Source organism: Doryrhamphus excisus, linkage group LG9 (genome assembly GCF_037039965.1).
Source record: "Doryrhamphus excisus strain RoL-2023G ecotype Guam linkage group LG9, RoL_Dexc_Guam_v1.1, whole genome shotgun sequence".
NCBI classification, from domain to species: domain Eukaryota; kingdom Metazoa; phylum Chordata; class Actinopteri; order Syngnathiformes; family Syngnathidae; genus Doryrhamphus; species Doryrhamphus excisus.
In genome coordinates, this window is record NC_136365.1 from 888,291 (window position 1) to 913,502 (window position 25,212).

Sequence of the window (25,212 nt, forward strand, 5' to 3'; positions counted from 1 at the left end):
ACAGCTTGGTTTATATTATTTTATATTCAGGAATGAGAAATCTTATTATTTATTATAAGAATTTGCTTTGTCATATGCAAAACAAAGCGAAGTTGTGATTGTTTTTGAATGACATTTTAGCATCTGCAACATACAAAACGTATCAAAGTGGCCTCCCTGCATCCTACTATGCGGCCCCCACTGCAAAATATTTGGACACCCCTGGTTTAACATATATCAGGGATGTCTAAAGTGTTGTCCTGGGGCTACTTTTTGGCATGCGGCTTGTTTTTCATTGCCCTTCAGCGTATTGTAAAACAAGAAAATACAAAAACAACAATGTTGAAAAGAAAGTCAAAAAGGCATAAAAAATGCCACAAAAGCTGCGTTCTCATTCTCGGACCACCCACCAATGGCAAAGTAATTGAGACGGCGACAAGAGGTCACCAAACCAATCGCCTCCTTCACTCACGGCGCAGCCAAAAATAACAGCGTGTGGAACACACAATGGAACTGCACCACACGGATGATGCATGCATCTAAATAAACCCTTATATGCCAGTATACATGCAAAACTGTACTACTTTATACAAATGTATAACCTGTGTGGTACTGCTGGGGAACTTCCTTACCTTAGCTTTACCAAAATAGGCCGATGGAGAATATACCGTAGGCATAAAATTGTGTGATTTGCCACAAATAAGAACAGGATAGACTGTTATACGATTAGTACACATGCAGGTTACATTATTGGATTGATTTTAGACTTTTTTTTTTTTTTTACAAAATAAAGATGTCATCAATGAAATAAAGCTTTGTAGTATTGGTGCCAAAGGGCCAAAATCATCTTTAACATACTTGAAGATTTACACACAGGTCATCAGCGATTTCAGTTTACAGGTGACCTTTTTCATAAATTGTGGGTCGTCTTTAATTTTAATTTTAGAATACGTGAGAGAGAATTAAAAAAAAAAAAGAAATAAGCTGCGGGCCACAAATGTCCGCAGATCCACACTTTGGACACCCCTGACATGAGTTGTGTTGTCTTCAAAGAAATGAGAGTGAACACAACAGTTTGGTGGCATTCATCCAGGGCCCCATAAATAACATCTAACACACACACACACACACACACACACACACACAGCAGACCAGCTGGCTCTCAGCTTTATTTAACTTGATATATTTATGTGCAATGCGGCCGTAAGGACGAGCCCAACTATTACGCCACTGAATACCAATATACAAAATAATACACGGTGTCCCTAAAGTCTACTTACTGTCCACAAACAATACACGCGTACATTCCACACTAAAAGTACAATTTAGTATATTTAGTTCATAAAACTATAGAATTAAATGTTTAAATTTAATGAAATGTAAATAAATGAAATGACATAATAACAAATTATTGTCTAATAATTATAGTGAATATATTACAATGTCTACATTCAATTTAAAAAACATACCTTATGTTTGTTATAAGTAGGGATGTCTGATATTGGCTTTTTCGCTGAAAACCAATATGCCGATATTGTCCAAATCGCAATTTCCGATACCGATATATGTAACGTGACACATGAACACATACAGTATGTGTTATATACAGCATTTAAAAAATTTGTTTTTCATGATCGGGAAAAAAATCTGATTCCGATATCACATTTTTATGCTGATAGAGAGCCGATAATTATCAGACATCCCTAGTTATTAGTTTCTATCCAAATCCATATTTGTATACGCGTATTGTGTCCAGACTTTAGGGATATCGTGTACTAGATGTTTGTCATGATTCCACTCCAAGGTGTCTGTGAAGTGTTTGTGTTTCCGTAGTGGCTGGGCTGTAAATACATGTTGTGACGACACAGTGTCCGTGTTGTGAAGTGTAAATAATAATAATAATAATAATAATAATGCTAAGTGTATAGGATGTAATCTGTGTCATGAATTGAATAAATGTTTACATGGTAACTTTTTCATGCTGTTCAGTTATTTGGATTTCTTATTCTGTTTCACCTTCCACATATTTATGAATATATTTTATAGCTCTTGCTGTATTTGCTTATACTTTTTATTGACCCTGGACGTATTGTAAAAATACTATGAACTGCTTATGAATGAGATGTATCGCCAGATATCAGCTTAGTATCTTTAAAGTATCCTTCAATTGGACACCCCTGTCATAGATGACTTGTTTGTTTTTATAACTATATGACACATTAATACAGCTGTCAGATGAAATATTACAACACAATCCATTGATCCCTGAAGGCAATTACTGATGGAGCTGGCAGTCAGTCATGGATTGATAAGGCCTTATCTGGCAAACCACTTGGTATGTTGATGGAGGGAGACAAGACAACAAAAAGACGGGAGCTGGAGAGACTTTTTCTGCACGTAATGGCCTGAGGTAGCGCCGAGAACTGATAAGTGACCTTTTAATGACCTTCTTTTGCTCTTTCTTTTTGACCTTTCATCACTGAAATGATAAAAGTATTTGTGTCCTTATCATTAGAATATTCACCTGATGCCAAAGAGCTCAATTTTAGTCGTCATTCCGGTGTTAATTGTAAAATTTCCGATGGGCCTCTACATGTGTCTCCTAATGCTATTCTTGGGAACTGTGCTCCCAACTCCCTTGACATCATTAACCTTGCAATTCTGGGCTGGTCCCTCACCTTTTAATTTTACCTTACCAGGCGTAATTGTGCATGTAGCTCTTGACAGAAGACGATTGATTGTTATTTTGTATTTGGTAATCAATTATTGTGTCACTATGGCCTCACCGAGCTTTTTGTTGACGGTCTGGTAGTGCGTTCCGTTTCTGTTCCAGGTGTTTCTGTTAGCTGCATCATGAGTTCACAGAGGAAAAACCAGCAAAGGATTTTGTCATTCTGTTTCTGCAGCGTTACCGTGTTCAAGCCTGTCGATGTGTTAAAAGAATTCAGTGTTGAAAAAATGGCCGATTGTCTTTAAGTAGAGGTGTAACGATGTGGTTGGATCTACCTCAATTTTAATGTAGCAGCTTGGTTCATTCTGGACACTCAACGCTCTCGTCCGTCATAAGCTGAACGCAAAGATCTAAAACTTTTCAATGTATACAAAAGGCCTGTTTCGCAGCCTCCATCTTGGGCTTATAGTCGCCGGCTTTTCTGGCTCACTCTAGTGGACAGAGGCAGCATTGCAGGGCCATCCATTCTTTTTCTGTGTTGTTTGTCCTCCAATGAAGGCGTTCAGAGGCAATGCATTGCGGGACAACTCGTAGTGGTCCATGTATATTTCTGTGGTGTACCTATTTAGTGTTAAGTTGCTGTGTGATGAGTGGAATGTTATTTGTAAGATGACACTGTGAGTCAGACAGGTTATATTGCGTAATGATTCTGGTTTTGGTCCCATGCCTGGATGAACCCGTTCATCCAATCAGGGTTTGTAGTTATTATCGGTTATTATAAGAGTTTTACACCATGGACATTGTGCTACTACCCATTGTTATTTTTAAACATATATATTATTTTAGTGTCTTATTATGATGCTGTATTGTGGTATAGTTTGAATGTGCCTCATCAGAAACAGACCTGAGTCATCATCATATTGTAAAATAAATAGTTGAAACATGGCATACATTCCTCACCTATACAGTATATCTATATATATATATCTGTTCCTGGACTGGTGAGCATGATGGATCGCTACGGCTGCAAGAGAATTTCTCCCTGCAATAATAGCAAAACATCTGGCAGCCATTACTCCATGCAGATCCTCCCCTCTCCCACTCCTGCCTCCTTTACAGCCTACCAGACATTTTGTCTCGGCTTTTTTGTCCTTCATAAGGTGGCGCCATTTCTACCTACTGTATAGTCCACTGTTTGTTTTTTTCTTGTTTCTCGAGTGGGGAACGATGAACGGTGAAGATATTGGTGCACATATTTTACACGAGTGGGGTGAATAATGAGCGGCACTTTTAAACTGGTGATGCAACATGCAAGATTATGTTGAAGCTAGCAAAGACACAGAAGAAAAGTACAAAGGGAAACGAAGCCTGAAGTCATGTCAGTCACACGGTAACGACGACCCTGCAACTTTTTACACCTACACATTTTTAACACAATAAAAGAGACATTTTAGGAATGTTTACTATTTTTAAAAAATATGTTCTTGCAGCCGCACCAAAAACAGACCACATCAATTGCTCCCTTTTTATTGACCAGATAAAAATAGATCCACTTTGGATATGTTTAATGTCTGCTTTGAACTATGTCAAACAAGACTAAAACATGGCATACATACCGTACAATAGATATCACTTTATTTTTTATCACTATATTCTATAGTTCTGCATGACAGTCCTTGCTTTTATTGTTGGAATTTCCTGTTCATGCCTGCCGTTTCCTGTTTCTCAGACAGCTTTGTCTGGTGGCTGGAGGACGGAGCAACGATGCTGGTGGGCGACGCAATCAGCAATTGAGGCGACTTATTAGGCCTGAGTCCACACCAGGAAGACGCCAGATTATTCCTCATGGCTTCCCCGTGTTGATCTTTGTTTGCTTGCCAAGAGTTGCCATTTTTTTAATATTTGTGGCCTTCTATTAAAGGTAGGTTTTTATTGATACCTTCTCACAACACGTTGGAGCTCACAGGATGTCATTAGATATAAGAGTCTGACTCACGGTGTCATCTTAAAAGTAACACTAAACCATCCCACAGCAACTTAACACTCCAAAGGTATACCTGAGACATATACAAACATGTACCAATACGAGTTGTGTATGTAGTACATGCATTGCACCTCATCAATGTATTCATTAGTGTCACGGTCGGTCTCGAGAGCTTTAAGGTTCGACCCCAGGATGCAGAGAGCAGGACCAATTGCAGGTAAATAATATTTATTTGCATGAAAAAGCGACTCAGGGAGCAGACGTACAAACGATAATGATCCCACACAGGGAGAACTAAATACACACAGAAATTAGGGACGGAAACCAAAAACCAAACGGAAACCAAAGCCCAAGAAGGTAACTCAAATAAACTGTCACGTGGGAACCCACACAAGGCGTGACAATTAGAGCACTGCGATGATGTCAGCCTCCTTCTGGGCTTCGGTATCTGACTTTTCTGGCTCCCTCTGCTGGCCAAAGACAGCATTGCATCGCCATGCATCCATTTTCGATGCTGTTTGTCCCCCAATTCATGCATTCAGATGCAATGCATTCTGGGACAACTTGTACTGGTGCATATTTGTAGGTTTCTCAGGTGTACCTTTAGAGTGTTAAGTTGCTGTGTGTTGAGCATAGTGTTATTTGTTATGGATGACACCATGAGTAAGTTATATTACATAATGACCTCCTGCAATTTCCAATGCGTTGACAAACTCGTTGTGAGTTTTTCATATGCCTCATGATTGGCTCCTGTCATATAAAAACCTGCCTGGTCCTCATGTCGCTATATATGCCGGAATTTATGGTCATTTCTGGGAAAATTTGCCGTTTTATGCTTATAATCTCCATAATTAGGGCATTAACTACATCCATAAAGCTTGAGTTGCACAGGAAGTCACAAGAAGTCAGAGACAAAGTTGCTTGAGGAGATCTTATTTATAGGGAGTGAATCCACTTGATGTTTAACCAATTACTCACATATCACAAGCTTATTAACCCCCAAAATATTTAATGATCTTTAATGATGTTATGATATTATAATATTATCGAAATGTATTACATTCAACATCCAAAAGGAGTGACCTTCCTACTACAGCCAGTCTTCAGTATGGATGCACTGATGATTTTGCTCTTGTGTACTGGAATAATTGTTGGTCCAATGTGGAGGCAGCTCTAGAGAAAAATAATGAGATAGAAACCGAGGACAGCAGAAACTCCCACCACAACCTTCCACCTCAAAACCAGCGAGTGAACCTGAATGCATCACCTCCACCTTATAATGCCTCCCCTACCTACCTGGGTGTCAAGCTCGACGGCCAATTAACTTTCAAGCAACATCTTGAAGCACTTTGTGCCAAATTGACCTCCAGAAACAATCTCCTTTGTTGCCTTGCAGGCTCATCTTGGGGAGCCTCCACCTCCAGCCTTCACACGGGGGCCCTTGCCCTTGTCTACAGCTGTGCGGAATATGCAGTCCTACAGCATGATGTTGCATGCAAACAGGACCTGCATATGCCAGGGTTCTCAATGCGGCCCAGCCTTGTGGGAGTCTTGGCTGGGGTCTTAGTGATAGCACAGAAGCGAAGCCACAGCTTGGAAACCCTCTTCCGTCTTATAGTGTCCTGTTTGGGAATGCTTGGTCTTCCAGGGGAAATATGTAAATAGACAAAGACAAAGCAGGGTGCCGCCATTGCTCGGTAGAGCAAGCTGGAACTATTCGGGCAGCCAATCGCAAACTTTATTTAAAATAAAATAATCATTCAGACGCTTGACACTGTTACTGATGTTTTATGCATTTAATATTGGAGTTTTGAACATTTTTACAAGATGACTTGAATTTTGCTAGAAAAATGCTACAGTTTTGTAAGTATAATTAGTAATTTCACATATAAAAGTCATTATTTTGCAAGACAATGTTGCAATGTTATAACAGACAAATCTGAAAATTAGAAAAAAATCAGAAAACTACAAAAAAAAACAGAATATTACAAGAAATTTGAAACACAAAAAAATGGCTGAATGACAAAAAGCACAATTTTACAATGAAATTTCAACTTCAAGATTAAAGTGGTTACAAAATACGTAGGAATTTTCCAAAGATGAAATTGTAATATCATATTTCCTTGTGGGACATTCAAAAATAGAACTTAACAGGAAAACTTAAAAAAAACAGCACAAATTGAAATATTATCATTCTTTTACAAAAATACAGTCAAAAGATTTTGAGAAAAAAAGTGGGAAAAAGTCATAATTTGGTGAAGTTCATACTAATAATACGCTTTTTCACCTATATTACAAAGATGCTGTTTTTTTCTTGAAATATACTATGTATAACTTACTAACTGTATCCTTTCATTTTTCAGTGTGACCTTAAAATCAATGTACACATGATGGCGTACCATCACACCATGGCGTGACACAACACAGAAGGAATAAAAGTACTATTAATATACTCTGTGGTATTGATTTTTGCATCCAAGTCTGAATGTAGTTGACCAAAAAGTACAAGGTCACGTGACACCGGCTAAACAAAGTCCAACAGGTCTCATTAGAACATACGTATGATCTGCTAACAAACTTGTGAGAAATTGGTTGTCGCTTGTTAGGAGATACAAATTGTCCAACAACACGGTTAAGTAACAAGTACCCCCCTGGAACACACACATACACACACATACACACACATGAACACAGCATGCTGTAAATCCCGAGACCACCCGGGACCCGACAGACCACCAGGCTGTCCAGTCCGCGGGTGCATGTTTTTGATCAGCGGGCCTGGGAACATGAATAAAAGGTGGTAAAAAGCGGACACATGCAAAGCCGTAATACTGTCACACACACGGAGACACACAGTCACACACATGGCCTCTAATGGAGTCCTGGTTTTTATGTTTTTTGTCTTTGTGTGTGTGTGTAAAACACCATTAGAGCTGTGTGTGACATGATGAGAACTAATGGGCTGACTGATCGGGGCACACACAGTAGGGGGTTGAGTGTTTGGATGGGGATTAACATGGGGGGACACCGGGAACAAGTCCAGGACTAATAAATTAGAGTTCAGCTGGTGCTGAAATACTTGTACTGCAATAAGAATAACTTGGAATATTTCTTAAAGTGGACCAATTATGCTCATTTTCGGCCCTTTATATTAAGTTGTGCACTCGTGTAAAGCAGCTACACACAATAACCCGCTCAGGAAGCTTTCCGGATCTTCCGGAATCTGCACCTATTCCAGCTGAATTTCCTCGAATTTCCAAAATGGTTGGTTTTAATTTATTCCACCCATGGTCCTGCTCAGCTTGTACCCGGGCATGCCCATATCAGTCACAGTCAGCCATCCCAAACTTTTTTCAGGCCTCACTTCCAAATGCTCAAACCTCACTATCTGAAACTTTTGCACTGTTTAACACGTGAATGCGACATTCTAACTGCATTTATAGGTCAGAAAAGTGGGAAAAGCATAATAAGTCCTCGTTAATGCTTGTACTGCAAAAAGTACAAGTTGAAATCCCTCAAATGTAATACCCAGCTATGCAAAATAATCATCTATGCTATGTTATATATTTAATGTTCTGTGTCAACAATGAAGCAAATCCAGTTATGTGCAACAGCACACATTTTTCTTGAATAATTCAAGTCTAATTTGGACATGAAATGAAAAGGGAGAAAGCAATGCGTGTAGAGATGGCGTGTGAATGCCGCAGAGCTGAAGCCGAGCTGAAATGCTGCACGGAAAATGTGAAATTGTGGTAAAAGAGGGAATTATTGGAATGTGGAAAATTGTTAGCCTGAAGGGATACACAGTGGCGAGTGGTTAGCATGTTGGCCTCACAGTCAGGAGATTCAGAGTTCAGGTTTTTGGTTTGTTTTCGTTTGGGCATCTCTGTGTGGAGTCTCCATGTTCTCCCCATGGATGGAGTTTTTGGGCTCCAAGTCTGGTCCTCTAGTCCTATTAATTTAGTTATTTTTCGGGTTATTTGCTTAGCCTTCGCACGTATGGGCGAATATTGTCCACGGTTGGCTGTGCAAGCTGTCGTTTGACTGATGCTGAGCCTCAAAAGCTCACTAGAGTCACGTCACATGAGAACCACATTTTTGTTAAATTGAAGCTTTTTGCCGTATCACCCCTGTGAGATATTTTTGGTATCTTTTTCATTTTATATCACTCTCAGAAATGGAACAATTAGCTGACAATTCTGCGGGTAAATGTAAGGAATCGATAAGCCTATTGTGTTGCCGATCTTTGTGAATCTCAGTTGCTATTCCATATATTCACCAGGAGAGGGTGCTACTCACAAACCACACTTGGTCATGTTCATGTTTTTACTCATTTTTTTGTCTCCCCTAAAGGTTGTGCTTTATTTCTACAGCATCTTACCACATCACATGCAAATTCTATGCAAATTAGACAATAACATCATGTTGCCACATCTAGGATAGCCAATAACTTTTGAAACATTGGCAACCATGTGCGTATGCCAATCACATGAATGAGCACGGAGCACAGAGCAAGGAGCACGGCGCGACGGCGCATGGCGGCGCACCCCTGAGGGTACACGTACCCCACTTTGGGAACCTATGGTCAAGTCAAACATTAAAGTTAGAAATCTCTGCTCTGGTTTGAGTACACACTTTGTCACATTTTACTTCAGGATCAAATACTTCTGTCCCTCAATCAAATTCAATTTATGTTTTCTTTAATGAATTAATTGCACCTCTGCTAATGGTTTTGGATGTTTTGCAAGTTTCATTGTTTTCCGACACATTACTGTTCCTGTTTTACAATTACAATAAACCTGCCATAAAAATGATGAACTGTTCATACTGTATCTTTTCTGCGCAAAGCCGTATTTACACTCCGTACCATATGGTGGCGCTAATGCAACATAAGCTTGTCAACCGTCCTTAAAGCAAAGAAGAAGAAGGAGAAGCAGAAGAAGAAGACGAACAAGACGGAGAAAAGGGAATGAACTACATGGCAACAAAATAAGACAGATACATCTTATTTGGAGTGGAATATGGGGGTAAATATGTGTAAATTACATCTTTAATCGCGGCAAGTTTATATGTAGCATTAGAATTAATAGAATTTGCGACGTTCACCACATAGTTTTATCGCGTGATTTGCCACTTTGTTGTGTCTGAACTAATAGAATCCAGTTTATTGTCAATTGAAAGCATTTGTTTTCATGAATTGATACACTGTTTGTTTTTGTATGGATCAATACTTTTACTTTGTAATGACGTACATGTTTTTAATTATAAAAAAAAGTTAAAGTCACACATCGTGGTGGAAGCCACTACAACTGTTTCAGTGCTAAATTGTCGACATTCACCACACCTAAGTATATCGTACTTAAATTTATTGACCGAATCTGATGTTTGCTAAAATGTGGGGCTATGTTGTGTCATTCATTCAATGTGACAGGGTGTCCAAAGTGTGGCTCTCCTCAATTTGTGTCGTCCCTCTTTAATGACGTCACGAGGATGGAGCGATAGTGGGTCTTTGCTCCTGAGGCTGTCTAGGAATGAACATGTTTCACATTAGGCTTGACTAGGTTTGATGGTGACATAGTGAAACGCTGCATCATATCATTCCATTATTTCTTTGTTTTAACCAAGATTTTTATTTCCCCCCTCCAGCGGTCTAGTACTCGGCGGCGTTACCATGAGGAGGTCATCTCTGATGAGGAGATTGATGGAAAGAGAATGTTTGATCTGGAGGAAAAGGTCCACAGCCAAAGATTCAACTCTGATCGGATCATTCGCATGCAAGGCAAAGGTAGAAAATGACATTACATTAATTATTGACACGTACAGATGCTAATTATTTCATTGTTTCATTGGTCCTGAATTTGTGTCTTTTAGATTTAACTTATGAGTACATTCAAAGAGGAGGCCTGAAAGACCCAATCATCTTTGAGGAAACTGATGGCCTGGGCATAAAGTACATCGTTTTTGCGTTATGACTGGATGTATAATCTACAGAAGATCAATGTTTTTTTTATGTTCCATAGGATGCCAGAGCCAGACTTCAGTGTCAGTGATGTCAAGATGTTTGTTGGTAAGACATATGTTCTTGTCGTACTGCACTAATAAACTATTTTTAGCAGTAGTTACTCACAAATATTTATTATTTATGGCCGCACGGTCAGGAGATCAGGAAGAACTGGGTTTGATTCTCCAATTGGGCATCTCAATGTGGAGTTTGCATGTTCTCCCCATGTATGCGTGGGTTTTCTCCGGGTACTCCGGTTTCCTCCCACATTCCAAAAACATGCTAGGTTAATTGGCCACTCCAAATTGTCCATAAGTATGAATGTGAGTGTGAATGGTTGTTTGTCTATATGTGCCTGCAGCATAGCCCTGCGAGCTTAGTGAGGATCAGCGGCATAGAAGATGGATGGATGGATATATTATTTATACTGTATATAGAGGTATTTGGTCAGTGATAGAGTGCTAAATGTTTTAAATGTACATTTCATGTATTTTAAGTATAAACTGTGCAATTTGAAAGTATTCACAGTGCTTCCACATTTTATGTTATGACCTTATTCCAAATGTAATACCTCCACTGTTCCCCTCAAAATTCAACATACAACAAAACACCTGCCCAGCCCACATACTGTTGCTGTTGGCGGTTGTGAAATCATGCAATTTCTCATGTCCTTCAATCATTTGGAGAATTATTATTTACTTGTTATGAACAATGCAAGGCAAAACAATGAAGTGCTCGTCCACTAGATGGCAGAAGTGTCCACCTTCTGCCATTATTATGGCAGTATTTTTTTCAGTCATTTTAAAAGTGTGAATTCATTATGTGTAGGGATCTGGATAAAACCTAAAGTGGTTCATCGCCATTTAAAAAGTGGGGAAGCGGGGATTGGATTGGGAAGTTCTTGCATTCATGTGTTTATAAACTAGAATATATGTACAATTATAATGAAAAACTACATAAATACTATAATATATACTTCTAATAAATAATAAATCTTTAGAAAACACTAGAATACATAAATTCAAATATGTTCAATATTTTAAAACGTCTTCATTTTGCCACTCTCCACTCAGGTAGCAGACGTATGATTGACGTCATGGATGTCAGCACTCAGAAGGGTACAGAGATGTCCATGGCCCAGTGGACACGTTACTACGAGAGTTCTCCGTCTCAGAGAGAGAAGCTCTACAATGTCATCAGTCTGGAATTCAGCCACACAAAGCTGGAAAACCTGGTCCAGAGACCTTCCACAGTATGTACAGTAGATACTTCGATGGGAAAACTACACTTATTTTTAATTTCATGAATTAATCAATACATAAAGTAAGAGCATGTGTCTGTCAAATTTACATTAGATTAAGCAGCTTTATTTATTTATATGGTAGCGAATGTTCATTCTCTCTCTCTTTCCGTCTCTCAGCTAGATCTTATCGACTGGGTTGATAACATGTGGCCTCGTCACCTGAAAGAGAGGCAGAGGGACTCCACCAACTCAATCAGTGATATGCAATATCCCAAAGTACAAAAGTAAGAGCGGTGTTGCTGTCTTGTTTTGTTTTTGTACGTTTTCTCACAATATTGCCGTTGTTTGCACAGATACTGTCTGATGAGTGTGGAGGGATGCTATACAGACTTTCACATCGACTTTGGAGGGACATCTGTGTGGTATCATGTTCTGAGAGGCAGCAAGGTGTGTGTGTGTGTGTGTGTGTGTGTGTCGACGTGTTTATTTAGTCTTTTTAGCATTTAGCATTTTGACACTTTGTACCTTTTGCTGCTCTCCAAGTAGGCATTTTGTTGCATTTCACCGGTTTCAGTTTCAAGTTCTGTCCTTGAATCCTTGGATTCAGCATCCGTGGATTCAGCATTTGCAATAAAAGGCTCCCCTTTGCTCTATAATTACCATAATTCGCTCGCTACAAAGTTAGCTAACAAGTTAAATAGTCAACAAGGCCTGATGAATAACTATAAAATTAGGGTTGTCCAATTTGTGGTCCAGGGGCCATTTGTGGCCTGAGGCCCATTTTTATATCGGACTACAGCACATTGCAGAAATAAAATTAAACCAAAAAATTGTAAGAATAAAGCGAAGGGGATTATGTAACGAGAAAATGATGTAACTTTTCTGCTAAAACAAAGCTTTGTCTTTAAATAGGACATTTAAAAAAAAAAGTTGTCAGGAGCTGCACTCATTACATTTCAGGGTTGGCAGATCTAAAGCAAGTTCTTTCAAATGAAAATGTAGTTTAATGAAAACCAAGTCACATCCCATAAACATCCACACTGGTGTCTTCTCAGGTTTTCTGGTTGATCCCTCCCACTACTCAGAACTTAGAACTGTATGAAAACTGGGTGCTGTCTGGAAAGCAAGGTGATATTTTTCTGGGCGATCGAGCGTCTGAATGCCAGAGGATAGAACTGCGCCAAGGCTGTACCTTCATCATACCTTCAGGTGACTATTGATGTCAATGCTACATGATGTACTGTATGTACCGTACATATAATCTGTTCCGTTTGTTAGGTTGGATTCATGCCGTCTACACCCCTGTGGATTCTATTGTCTTTGGAGGAAATTTCCTTCACAGCTTTAACATTCCCATGCAGCTAAACATCTGCAATATAGAGGACCGCACACGGGTAGGTGCAGACAAGCTGCTGACACGAAGAAACACTTTTCTCCTGTAACCTTCTGCTACCTTTACAGGTTCCAGTCAAGTTCCGTCACCCGTTCTATTATGAAATGTGCTGGTATGTGTTGGAGCGATATATCTTCAGTGTGACCCAGACATCGTATCTCACACCAGATTTCCAGAAATTTTCTCTGGGTGTCGGTATGAAGAAAAAAAAAATCATCTTGTCATCATCATGTCAATCATCATGTTTCAAATGGAAAACCCGTGTCTGCCGCAGATGCAGCTAGTATGAAAGAAGAGGATAAGAGCGCATGTGAAGGGGATGGTTCAGAGGAGCCGTCCGGCAGAGCAGCGGTTCATTTCACTCCATTGGAGCTGGAGGGGCTGTGGACGTTGGTGGGCAAACTGGAGTCACTGCCGTCCAACAAGAAGTGTGTCCCAGCGGGTATACACAATTCCCCGGCACTCATCACACACATGAAGGTAACATACAGTACAGACAGTATTTTTGTTTACCAACCTCAAAAACCGCTTTAAACTCCCCGCAGCAATTGTATATTGTTTGACAATTTTTTTTGCTGTTACTTTGTGTACATATGTGTGTGTATATATATATATATATATATATATATATATCCATCATCCATTTTATACACAGCTTATCCTCATTAACACTGTTTTCTTTTACTTAGCATGAATGTGATTTCTGTGGGGAAAAAACAGCCTATTTGGGGAGAAAAATAAATATATACGTATATCATTGTAGTTAACATTTCATTGTTTCTAACACTACAACATTTGAGGAAACACGTTACACCCCATTTTGTTTGTGTGCGGAGTTTAAAGTTATTTCATCCATTAAAGTGTCCTTAAAAGTCCCAGTCCTCTGTTAACAATAATGGGTGTCTTGCAGGCACTACTCAAGGAGCATGCTAATGACAATCCCAAACAGTCCTACACTGGAAAACCCATAGTCAGGTGGCCAAAGAGGGTAAGTGGCAATCTGGCATATGATACATTAATGGAATTTTTGACACATTTGGTGGTTCATCTTTCTTGCTAAATGCATTTGTTGTTTTACTTTTAGCAAACCCAAAAATTACTCAGATGTTCTCTTTCTACACACTGTTGTTATGTTTTTTCAAATGATTTTTTGGTAACGTGTATATATTAATTTTAGCTTACCGCAATTATCCCATAACTTCTCATTTCAAAGCTAGTTTAGTTATCTATGGAAGGGGTATGAGCAGCACTCAAAATATGGAAGACAAGGCAGAAATTACAATACTAACTAAGTATTTCCCATTCTGATATTGATATGCTAATATCGGGCCGATATAACAATATCAGATGATATCAGCCTGTATCTCAAATCCGAAAAAATACAAAAAGTCATTAGGTTTATCAGAAAAGCACGAGTCCATGTCAGCAGTGAGTAATGTGGAGTTTAAACTCTTCATTGAGATCAATATCGGTATTTGCTGCAGTGTGGGTATATTATCGGAAATGAAAAAGTTGTATGTGTATACTCCTAATAAAAACAATATGGATTTGCTTTTGAATAGCACACTTGTGTCTTTCTTTCTTCAGGCCTTAAATTATCAGCCGCCTCCTCCTCCACCACCTCATCTTCGTCCTAAACCGACCACTATTTCAGTCATGCCACGCCCACAGAAGCCTCCCTCCTCTATGTCTGTTCTGAGAAGGCGTAGGGTCAGGTAATCAATGGATTGTGAAAACTGTTGCCACTGTTGATGACTAAGACATGCAATAATAATTCTGCTAATCAATGATGAATGGCTTATTGATCTTGGCCGATGTGAATGTGCCACAGTTTTAAGATGGCCAACATCACGTGCAAAGATAATTTGTGATTGTGTGATTACAGATGTAAGCGCTGTGAGGCCTGCATGAGAACTGAATGCGGAGACTGCAATTTCTGCAGAGACATGAAGAAGTTTGGAGGACCGGGAAAGCTAAAGCAAACCTGTGTGCTGCGCCAGTGTCTCTCAGTAAGGAACTTGCATTCATGTTTTCATTGTTTTCCTGAATGACTTCTGAATTTAATGACAAAATAAGATAGAAATTGAGTGTGTTCAAGGAGGCCAAAAACTATTGAAGTAATTGCTAGCTCTTTAACTTCACCAACTCACCATGAATACATGTTAGACCCTCATGTCTCCTGTTTAGAGCTGCATCAACGATTTAAAAACGATTAATCGTTTCTTGATAAAAAAAATGTAAATGTCCTTTGATTTCAGTGTCTCGAATATGGTTATTTTTCAATTTCTGTAGTCATCCATGAAAGCATTGTTTACATTGACCACGATGTGGACGTGTGGTGACAATCACTCACTCAAAATCACTGCCATCAATGGCTCTCACCATTTTTTATGTTTTTTTTTTTAGCCAGGACTTCCACTGTCTGCCGTTTGTGAAGTATGCAAGGAGCCGAATCAAGAGGAAACTGCAGATGGTTTCTATACTCTGATGGAATGTTCCAACTGTGCACAGATCGTCCACCCTGCTTGCCTCACGGTACTTTTATTTCAAATACACCAGCTCTTTGGCATCAAGTCGGCCAAGGTACAAGCTCATATCATGTTTGTTGTTTTTCCCTTCTGTCACAGGTTAGGGGTGAAGGCGTTATCAATAACGACCTGCCGAGCTGTTGGGAATGTCCAAAGTGTGTCCAAGGGCTCACTGACACTGAGGTACGCAACTGAAAACCCGGACCAGCCCTCACTTCGTCACGTATCTTCTTTTGCTTTATTTTTTATACATTCCTAGAAACGGAAATCCTCCTCTCTGCTGGACGCCCGCATGGCTAAGATCTTCCGACAACAGAGACACAGCCGTGATGGCGATTCCAGTGATGACGAGGATGAAGGTTGGTTTGGACTTCCACCAAAATCCGATCATGAGATGAAGTTGCTCTGCTTCATTGGAATACGTTCAATGAAGACGTGAATACGCAGAAACATCTCAAATATGATTAGGAGATGTGATATAACAGGGAAATACGCAGTGCACTTGAATGCGTCATTGAAAAGGAGGAGACAGGACACAGTGTTGTTGACTAATTTCTCATGACCGCCATCTGATGATGAATGTCACTCTTCTAACACATGTTATTGTGATGTTGTCCACAGCCACTCAGAGGAAAAGGATGCGCCTCCAACGAGGAGGTGGCCACTCTTCTTCTAGGAGGGGTTTTGGTAACAGGAGGGGACTCCTCAAAGGAGGATTGTCTCTTAGAGGAAGTCGGGAAAGTCCACTGACTCTTGGGAGTTCTTCCATCCTGAAGATGAAGACCATGAAGGACGGTGGCAGGAGGAGGAGAGGGGTGAGGTTGAGGGGGGGCTCCAGGATCCAGCACAGAGGAGCGTCAACTGACGAGTCTGATTATGGAGATGAAGAGGAAGATGACGACGACAGCGGAAATGGAGACCAGGATCAGCCCGGTAGGAGGCTCAAGACTGATGATGAGGAAGATGAGGACAGCGACCGACAGGAGTTTGACCTGGACGAAGAGGAAGTGGACAATTTTGAAGATGAAGAGGGGCAGGAAGAGTTCTGGGACTCTGACCCAGAACCTCCAGTGCTCCTGGTGTCTGATCTGAATGATGACATCCTGTGTGGATCCTACCTGACGGTGACTCTACAAAGCCCCAACAAGACAGAGAAACCTGGTAAGTACAAGGCATGTAGTGAGAAGATCAAAACCAAATGATGGCGGCTTTACCGGTGACCATTTCTTCCTCTACTCCTGTCATGAGTAGTAAATGTCCTCGCTGACAGACATTCGTCCATAATAATAATCATCGTCATCCTCAACATTTCTCATAGAGTCATTGTCACTGTCCTTCAAAACACAGTCCTGTTTCATATGAGCTGTGATTTTACCAAAGGCCAAGGGCTGGATGGAATGGGTCAACCTCGAGGCGTTCCCAGGCCGTTCTTGGGACACGGAACGTTACTTCTATACGTCTAATGTCTTTGCAGATTTTTGCTTGATTTTTTTCCCTCCCTTCTTATGACCGACACAGGTTCTATAGTTCCCAAACTGGAAGCCGCAATGGGTTTTCGGACACAAAATGCCAACTTTAACAGAAAAACCACGCTTTCCAAAACTACGCGCAACACCCGTGATGGACAACTTCCACAAGGACCAGGAAGGTTGGATTTTTTCATACAATTAAATGGAATAATAATAATAATAGAATGTTTACCAATCATCACTGTGACACTGAGCTCTCAATGTAATATCTTATATAGTCACAACGTGGAAGCAAATCTCCATGATGGAAATGTCTTGAAACTAAAATGTGAAAGAGCACATCCATAAATTCCTACAGACACATAGACAGTTTCTATTCACACAATATCGATTCAGGTTGACATTTTTCTTATTAATGAAAACATGAGCACGTTTATAAAGAACTAAATGTTATCTTGCAGGTCAGGCCTTCGCGGTAACTATGTCACTCGGGGCACTGTTGAGCGATCTACATCCTCAGAGGAAGAGGAACGGGTGGCTTCATCGATCTTGGGGTCACCATTCGTGCCCTTTAAGGATGTGGAGGAGAATGGAGGAGAAAAGGACGTGTGGGTGTCTGTTTTTAAGTACCTCAACAGAGCTGACCTGCTAAAGTGCATGATGGTGTGCAAGACCTGGTACAAGTGGTATGTTGTCCCCAATATGATGCGGAAAACTTTTACGTTGAACATCCTGGAATCACACTTTTACTTCCTGCTGCAGGACGTTTGACAAGAATCTTTGGAGCCATCTGGAAGTACGGCGGTGGCGCCATCTGACTCACAATGCTTTGATAGGCATCGTACAACACCGGCCCATCTCTGTGGATCTGTCATGGACCCCCGTGGCCAAAAGACAGCTCACGTCTCTTCTCGACAGACTTCCAGGTACAACACATCCAGTACCAACATGCACGTTGACAGGTTGTGCAGCCTAATCCCTCCGTCTGTTACTGCAGGTCTTCGTGAATTAAGGCTCGCTGGGCTGCCGTGGTCGTCCCTGTCAGCGTTAGCCTCGCATGTCACGCCCTACCTTCGACTACTAGACCTGCGCTGGTGTGAGGGAATCAAAGATACACAAATTAAAGAGCTCCTCACCCCACGTGGTTCGTTGCGACAGAAACGAACGTACTCACAAGTTTTCTTCTCGTTTTACATTCTTTTGCTCCTTCTCAGGCGCCTACATGCCTCGCTGCAGGCTGAAGAAAATGGTGACGCTACACCTGTCCGGTCTGGACATCACCGAGTCCACCGTGAGACTGCTCCAGCGACATATGCCACACCTGGAGAAGCTGGACCTCGCTCATTGCAAGAACATAACAGATTCTTCCATAGCGGTGCTGGCTGCAGGGGGCACACAGACGCGCAACAACCTGAGTGAACTCACTCTAGCAGGTACCTCATTTGACCTCGCTTTGTCTCACGCCATATTCACTCGTATGAAGCATTTCAATAGAATGTTAGTGATGCTTTGATCCGTATAAGATAAATTAGTCCTACAAGAGGAAATTCCAGGTTTTTGAGTAGTTTATATCATGGAATCTGCGATATCTCTCCTTCATACACACACTTGTGATGGCAGATTTTCACATGCGCAGAACTACAATACAACCAAAACAATTATGTGTTTATCTGATCAGGTTGTAGTCAGCTGACAGATGGATGTATGTCCTACCTGAAGAGAATGTCCTCTTTGACCCTTCTGGACATGAGAGGCTGCAAGGGCATCAGCATGCAAGTCTGCAACGCCTTCATCTCTGACCTGTCGCACGTTGCCGTGTACTGCATGATGGAAGAGAAGCTCATCCAGTGTCTGAACTAAACGACAACAGGGGTTATCACAGTGCTACACCAAGTGACTACTGCAAGCTTTGTAGGTCAAGCAACTAAAGAAGAAGACAAATGTCTTTCCTTGATTGAAAACACTACAGAGCTTTGTGAAACATGATTAGCACATCTTTTGTTTGACCTTGTGGACAACACTTGCTCGACAATTGCAGACTTTCAATTGGATTCCATTTCCACATTAAAGTAGTCATTTGAGTCATGATTTTTTATAGTAAATTATTATGCAAGTGACTTAAAATAAAAAAGGTCAGTTTTCAACATAAAGCTGTTGTCTGATTGTGAATATGTACATATGAGATATGTACATATGTGGGAGTATCCGGAGAAAACACGGACACACGGAGAGAACATGCAAACTGAAGGGTGGAATCTTAGAACAACAAACATGATGAAGAGAATGTAACTATTGTTGTTATTTCGCTGTTATGATACAGTGAATATTCCTCGAAAAGCCTCGTTACCGCGTAGTGGCGGAAATGCACCCAAATAATTATTTTGAAAAAAATAACTTCCGCTTACTCATCGTTAAAAATGCATGAGCATCCGGTTTAGATTACCGGAAGTATGTTTCATGCCACCCTTCACAATAAAAGCTACCTTCTGTTTACAATACACAAACCTGGGAAGTCTTTAACTACTTAAAGTATAATGTTTTCTAATAACTCTAAGCGTTGCATTTGAATGACTTAGATAATAACAAAAGTCAAAAATACAGGTGCAAAGGAAAAACTCACCTAAGGTGTTTGGTTTTATTTTGAAAGACCTAGAAGAAAGTACGTTATGCAGCAATGATGGTAACTTTTCGGCGGTAGCACAGTGAATCCATACAAACACGCGCAGTCGTCCTCATCAGTTTGACTATTTGATATTTTGTCTTGAAACGGTTCAGAAAAGATGAACACTGTTTTGTCCAGAGCGAACTCCCTTTTCGCCTTCTCTCTCAGCGTCATGGCAGCTTTAACGTTCGGCTGTTTCATCACCACCGCGTTTAAGGACAGAACGGTTCCCGTGGACGTCCGAGTCTCCGAAGTCATGTTGTAAGCCTCTTTAATGTCCATTTTGAACAAAAGTCGACATTTAATATTCCATTTTTGTCCAATCCACCTGCACATGAAATGTCCCATCATAGTTACTGTGGTTTTAGGTGACATCTTATCACACAGTTTCATTTGCGAATCCGACAATTGGTGGGTATTTTATTTACAACAGTTTAGACTGTACAGATGATAAAATCTTCCACGCGGGAAGTATATAGAAATATATAGTTTAATGCACATTCAGTTTAAAATCACTATGATAAGATATCCGTTGATTGTCGATGACGTGGAGATGAACACAATATGATAGGCACTTTCGTCGTTACACTTCGTCTTATGAGTGTATAAGTGCGTTCACACTGACAAGTGATGCAGTGCACTTGGCAGTCCCCGGATGTTGCACTCAATTCTTACCCTCGATAGTCGTCACCTTGGCTGCATAACGGAAGAGGCGAGAGAAGCTTTAAATAATGGAGGCTGGGGACAAACCTGTAGCGTGGAAAGTAGTGAACAGAGGTCCACCATAATATTGTCAAAATGGTCATAGATTTGGGTCCACCATTATAGTGTCAAAATGAATACATTCCAAAACCAAGTACAGTGTACACAGTAATGAGCAACTGTCAATGTGTATTTTTTTTAAGACCATGGCGTTGTAACTTACCAAATATTGCCAGTACGCCACCTTGGCCTCGGATGTCATGGCTCAGAAGGTTGAGTTGTCTCCCAACCTGACGATTGCCGCCTCAAAGATACTGCTGTGTCTACGCACGCCTGTACGCTACGCCATTTTACCCGGTTTCCTTCTTTCTTTATGCGACTGTTTTTGTATCAACATGCTTTTTTGCGGTCTTGTGTGAATGGGATAAATAACAAAAATAAAGATACTGTCACTTTATTGTTATGAAGTAACTTTTGCCTCTGTCCTACAGGAAGAATGTGAATGACTTCACTGGCCCCAAAGAGCGCAGTGATCTGGGTTTCATCACCTTTGACCTCTCAGCTGATATCCTTTCAGGTGTACTCGCACCATTCCAACCACGAATGGGTCAACTTCACACCTAAAGTGCAATAATGTCTATTATTAATTCAATTATGCCATAACCTTCCATGTAAACGGTGAGTATTTCACTTGCTTACATTGTTTACATTTTCTTCACTTCCTGTGTGAAAAGTGGTTTCGGATAATAAGAGTTGCGGCATTTGGAAGTGAGCCTTGAAAGACGGCTGTTGATGGCTCCGAATGCTCTGTTTCAGAGAGTTTTTTCTAGTGATATGGATTTTCTTATATGGGCGTGCCTGGCTACGAGCTATACAAGCTGAGTGGGACCAATCACAGTGGAGTGGGTCCTGGGTGGAATAAATAAAAACAAACATGTTTTTGAAATCCAAGGAAATGCGGCAGATTCTGGAAGATCTAGAAAGTTTTCTGTGCAGGTTATTGTGTGTAGCTGCCCTATAGTAGTCCACAACTTGATATAAATTAGCATAATAGGTCCCTTTTAAGAAAAAGATTGAACAAAAATGCTAAAATCACAGTTGTTGCTGACATCCGCATCCAACCCACCGATTGCAGAAAGTTGGCCACTTGTTGACGCAACATCGTCGAGTTGTCCTGTTTTTCAGCTGTGCTAGCATAAGGCCTGCAAGTACTTCGTAGTCCAGTCACAATCACGTTGTTCATGTGCAAATAATGAGTTTTGCACATCATTTCCGACACAATGTGATCCTAATATGATCCATGTTAAGTTGACAGAAGTGATTGTACTTTTTTTTTGCCTTAACTTTTGTACATTTGCAGCCCATTTTTGACTGGAATGTCAAACAGCTCTTTCTGTATTTGTCAGCCGAGTACACGACAAAAAGCAATGTAAGTTGATTTTCCACACCGACTTTTTTTTTTTTTACATGACAATTCATCACAGTGCATGTTAATTTGCTGAATCATTACACTAATCTGGCGAGTAGGCCTGTCATGATAATCTAGAAATTTATTATCGATTACCAACAATAATTTGTAGCATAGGCCTATATTTATCGTGACAGGCCTCCTGGCGAGTTCAACTGCAAGTTTTCGTGTGAACCAGTCCACAACTTGGAAATGCGTGACTGTAAACATAATGTCAGTTAAAAGACATCCCAACTACGACTATACTAATAACAAGTGTGTGTGTGTGTGTGTGTGTCAGTCTCTCAACCAGGTTGTGCTCTGGGATAAGATTGTCCTCCGTGGTCAAAACACCAAATTGAACCTCAAAGACAATAAATCCAAGTATTTCTTCTTTGACGATGGAAACGGCCTCAGGTAAGGCACAAATGCAGCAGTAGCAGAAAAAAAAACTGTTCCAATCCAAACATTGTTTTTACACCGCAATAAAAAAATGAGTTTTACAACATTTCTTGGTTATGTACGAGCTCCCGTAACTTAATTAAACAGTAAATTTTGGTTCATAAACAACAGACTTGTTTGTGAATTTGTGTAATTTCCAGACTATAGAGCGCTCCTGAATTCAAGCCGCACCCATTAAATTGAAAGAAAGATTTTTACTTGTATAGGCCACACCCATCTATAAGCTACAGATGTCAACATCATAACACGAGATATTTAGTACAAAGATGTTACACAGAAAGATTTTTGATTCAATAAAGGCTTTTTCCCCCAAACAGTGCAGATAACCAGTAGCCTACCAGAAAAGTTATTCATCGCTGTCCTCCCCCCTCGAAACTAAAACCACTAGTTGTCATCTTCAAGTGTTGGAAGCGACCAGCCCTACGATCCCCTCAACACACACGCCGCTGGTGTCCCTCCTTTCGTTGTCGCTACCAACCCCGAAAGATTAGACGAGTATCTGCTCAACATCGGCCGCGTTTGTCTGTCGCTTGCCCGTTGTGACAGTCATTAAGACTTTGATTTCTGTGTCGCCAGGGCCAACAAGAACATCACTCTGACGCTGGCATGGAACGTCGTTCCCAACGCTGGAATACTGCCGTTTGTAGTTGGGAGCGGATACGTCAGTATTCCCTTTCCTGATAAATATGAGACAACCAAGAGCTATTAGGGATAAAGAAAATACACACGTCACTCTCAGGCAGACTTGATGATAACATTTGTCACGAGGACAAGTGGGGATAAAGTGGGAATGTTGTACCAGGGCCCCAAGCATGGGGAGGAGGTGGGGGGGGTTGTAAAGTTTTGAAGATTGATTTCTTTTATTTAAATGTCTGTTATGAAAAGCAACATCATTTGGGAACAAGGGTGAGGTGCTAGAAGAAAGAAAAAATAATAACTAAAGAAAAACGACGTATATCAGCATCGCAGGAAGTTATGTAGAAGTTTCACGTTTGCGCTCATGGACCATTGAATAAAGTACACAAGAACTGTTTTAACCAAATGATGCCATTTTTTAGTGCATTTAAGTCACTCTGTGTGTGGATGGGGGCTTGTTATAGTGGGGCAGTGGGCTCTTCAGGAGGGTTATGAATGAGTGTGTGTGTGAATTACACTGAGCAGTTCGGCAGTGAGGGTGTAGGAATAGGCGTTTGCTGCAGGTTTATCTCCTGCTCACTGCACAAACAACATGCTCATCCAAGTTTCTCTAGCTTTGTAAGAAAGAACATTTTCACCCGTGTAAGTATTTTATGTTTGCTGGATGGCTAGCACATGAAAAACTTGGCTCTCATGTATCCATAACATGACAAAAATATGTTGTCATTGAGCTGCAAGGGGGAAAAAGCTCAGTTAGTGCAACAAAAATGTTACAGTATCACAACGAGAGGCGAGGACAGGAAGTTGAAAAAGTAGTGTATGTAGCATGGGCATGTCCATGTACACCACAATGTACGCCACATTTTTACCTCGGTTTGGGTGCATTCTCAGGTTCAAATCCAGTATGGTGTGTGTCTTGTGTTGCTGCTTGTTGGCATCCTCTTAGCTGGCTAACAAAGGTAAGAATGAACACAAAACACGTCTTTCTAGTTTTATCATGATGGTTTTACATGCATAAAACAGTTGAAAATGCACAAGGGACAAATGAAATAGATGAATTTTACTAAGACTGAAGGTTGCTGTCACCCAAAGACACGATATGGCAGCGAGATCAACCACCACCTTCCTGTTTTACCATGAGTTAAAATGTCTCTCTAACACATGGTTAAACATGAAATGAAATGGCTCTATTTTGGGTCCTTGAGGTGAGAAAAGTCAAAAGTTTCTCACCTATTAAAGTCAATAAATATGATTGTGGTGTATCTTGCTGCATTGTGTCTTTGGGAACAGTCACATGTCTTCAATGAAAGTAAAATTAACCTTAAATGTTGATTTTGTCACGCCAGAGGTTTGGACCCCAAAGCAGAGACAGAAGGCACAAAAACAAATGACTAGCAGGATAGGCATGAGGAGGAGGAGGAGGAGGACATGCTGGATGTTGGTGAAGGTAAGAGAAACAATCTGGCATCGAGCGAGCATGGAAGCATTGGCTTAAGAGTCGTAGTGATTGCTGATGGGAGGCAGGGATGCAGCTGCAGCTCCACCCACTGAAGACCTACCTGCGGTACTGAAAACAGACAGCAGATGGCAGCAGAAACAGCAAAGTGTACACATTACACATTTATCCCATTCATTCATATATATGCATTTCAAATTGTTTTCTACGTGTAAAACTAACTTAGCGTATTTTATGTTCACATTTTTGGAATGGATAAATTGAATCTACATTATTCAAGGAAGTGTATTTGTTGAGCACATGTAGGAAGCGGGGTTAAGCAAGTTGCAAGTGTGAGCGCTAACATGTATGCTAACATGTATGCTAACATGCTAATTTATTTGAGCTCAACTGCTCCGTTTTGCGACCACGTTATAAATAAAAGCTTGCCTGAAGCAAGTGGAAGGTTCCTTAAATTTCCTTTCCTTTCCTGAAAATTCCTTAATCTATGAATTGATTGAACTGTGTATCTTATACAGCGGTGCAACTAATTAATGCCTAAATTCTAATCGTGTGACATCTCCGATACTTCTGAACTAC

At 40.5% G+C, this 25,212-nt stretch overlaps 3 protein-coding genes across 3 annotated transcripts in view; 2 read left to right on the forward strand and 1 right to left on the reverse strand.

Moving 5' to 3' along the window:
* dctd (dCMP deaminase) overlaps positions 1–21,334 on the reverse strand; it is a 97,413-nt gene extending 76,079 nt beyond the window's left edge. Inside the window, exon 1 of the mRNA XM_078793140.1 lies at positions 21,325–21,334. The gene's annotated coding sequence lies outside the window, so the exon portion shown is untranslated. The remainder of the gene's footprint in view (positions 1–21,324) is intronic.
* kdm2aa (lysine (K)-specific demethylase 2Aa) lies at positions 9,524–19,418 on the forward strand. Its single transcript, XM_078793136.1, is given in 24 exon segments — positions 9,524–9,661; positions 10,281–10,419; positions 10,506–10,584; positions 10,655–10,701; positions 11,709–11,887; positions 12,056–12,162; positions 12,232–12,325; positions 12,934–13,087; positions 13,157–13,272; positions 13,340–13,486; positions 13,488–13,751; positions 14,182–14,259; positions 14,859–14,986; positions 15,157–15,280; positions 15,678–15,806; positions 15,899–15,982; positions 16,059–16,158; positions 16,421–16,960; positions 17,318–17,447; positions 17,730–17,954; positions 18,031–18,194; positions 18,266–18,412; positions 18,483–18,701; positions 18,947–19,418. Coding segments are annotated over 24 exon segments (3,582 nt in total). The 5' UTR covers positions 9,524–9,655; the 3' UTR covers positions 19,129–19,418.
* Positions 19,938–23,562, forward strand: spcs3 (signal peptidase complex subunit 3). Its single transcript, XM_058074343.2, has 5 exons — positions 19,938–20,191; positions 21,124–21,197; positions 21,985–22,061; positions 22,381–22,496; positions 23,118–23,562. Exons 1-5 carry the CDS (start codon positions 20,049–20,051, stop codon positions 23,248–23,250), a joined length of 543 nt encoding a protein of 180 aa, XP_057930326.2. The 5' UTR covers positions 19,938–20,048; the 3' UTR covers positions 23,251–23,562.
* The last annotated feature ends 1,650 nt before the right edge of the window (positions 23,563–25,212 follow it).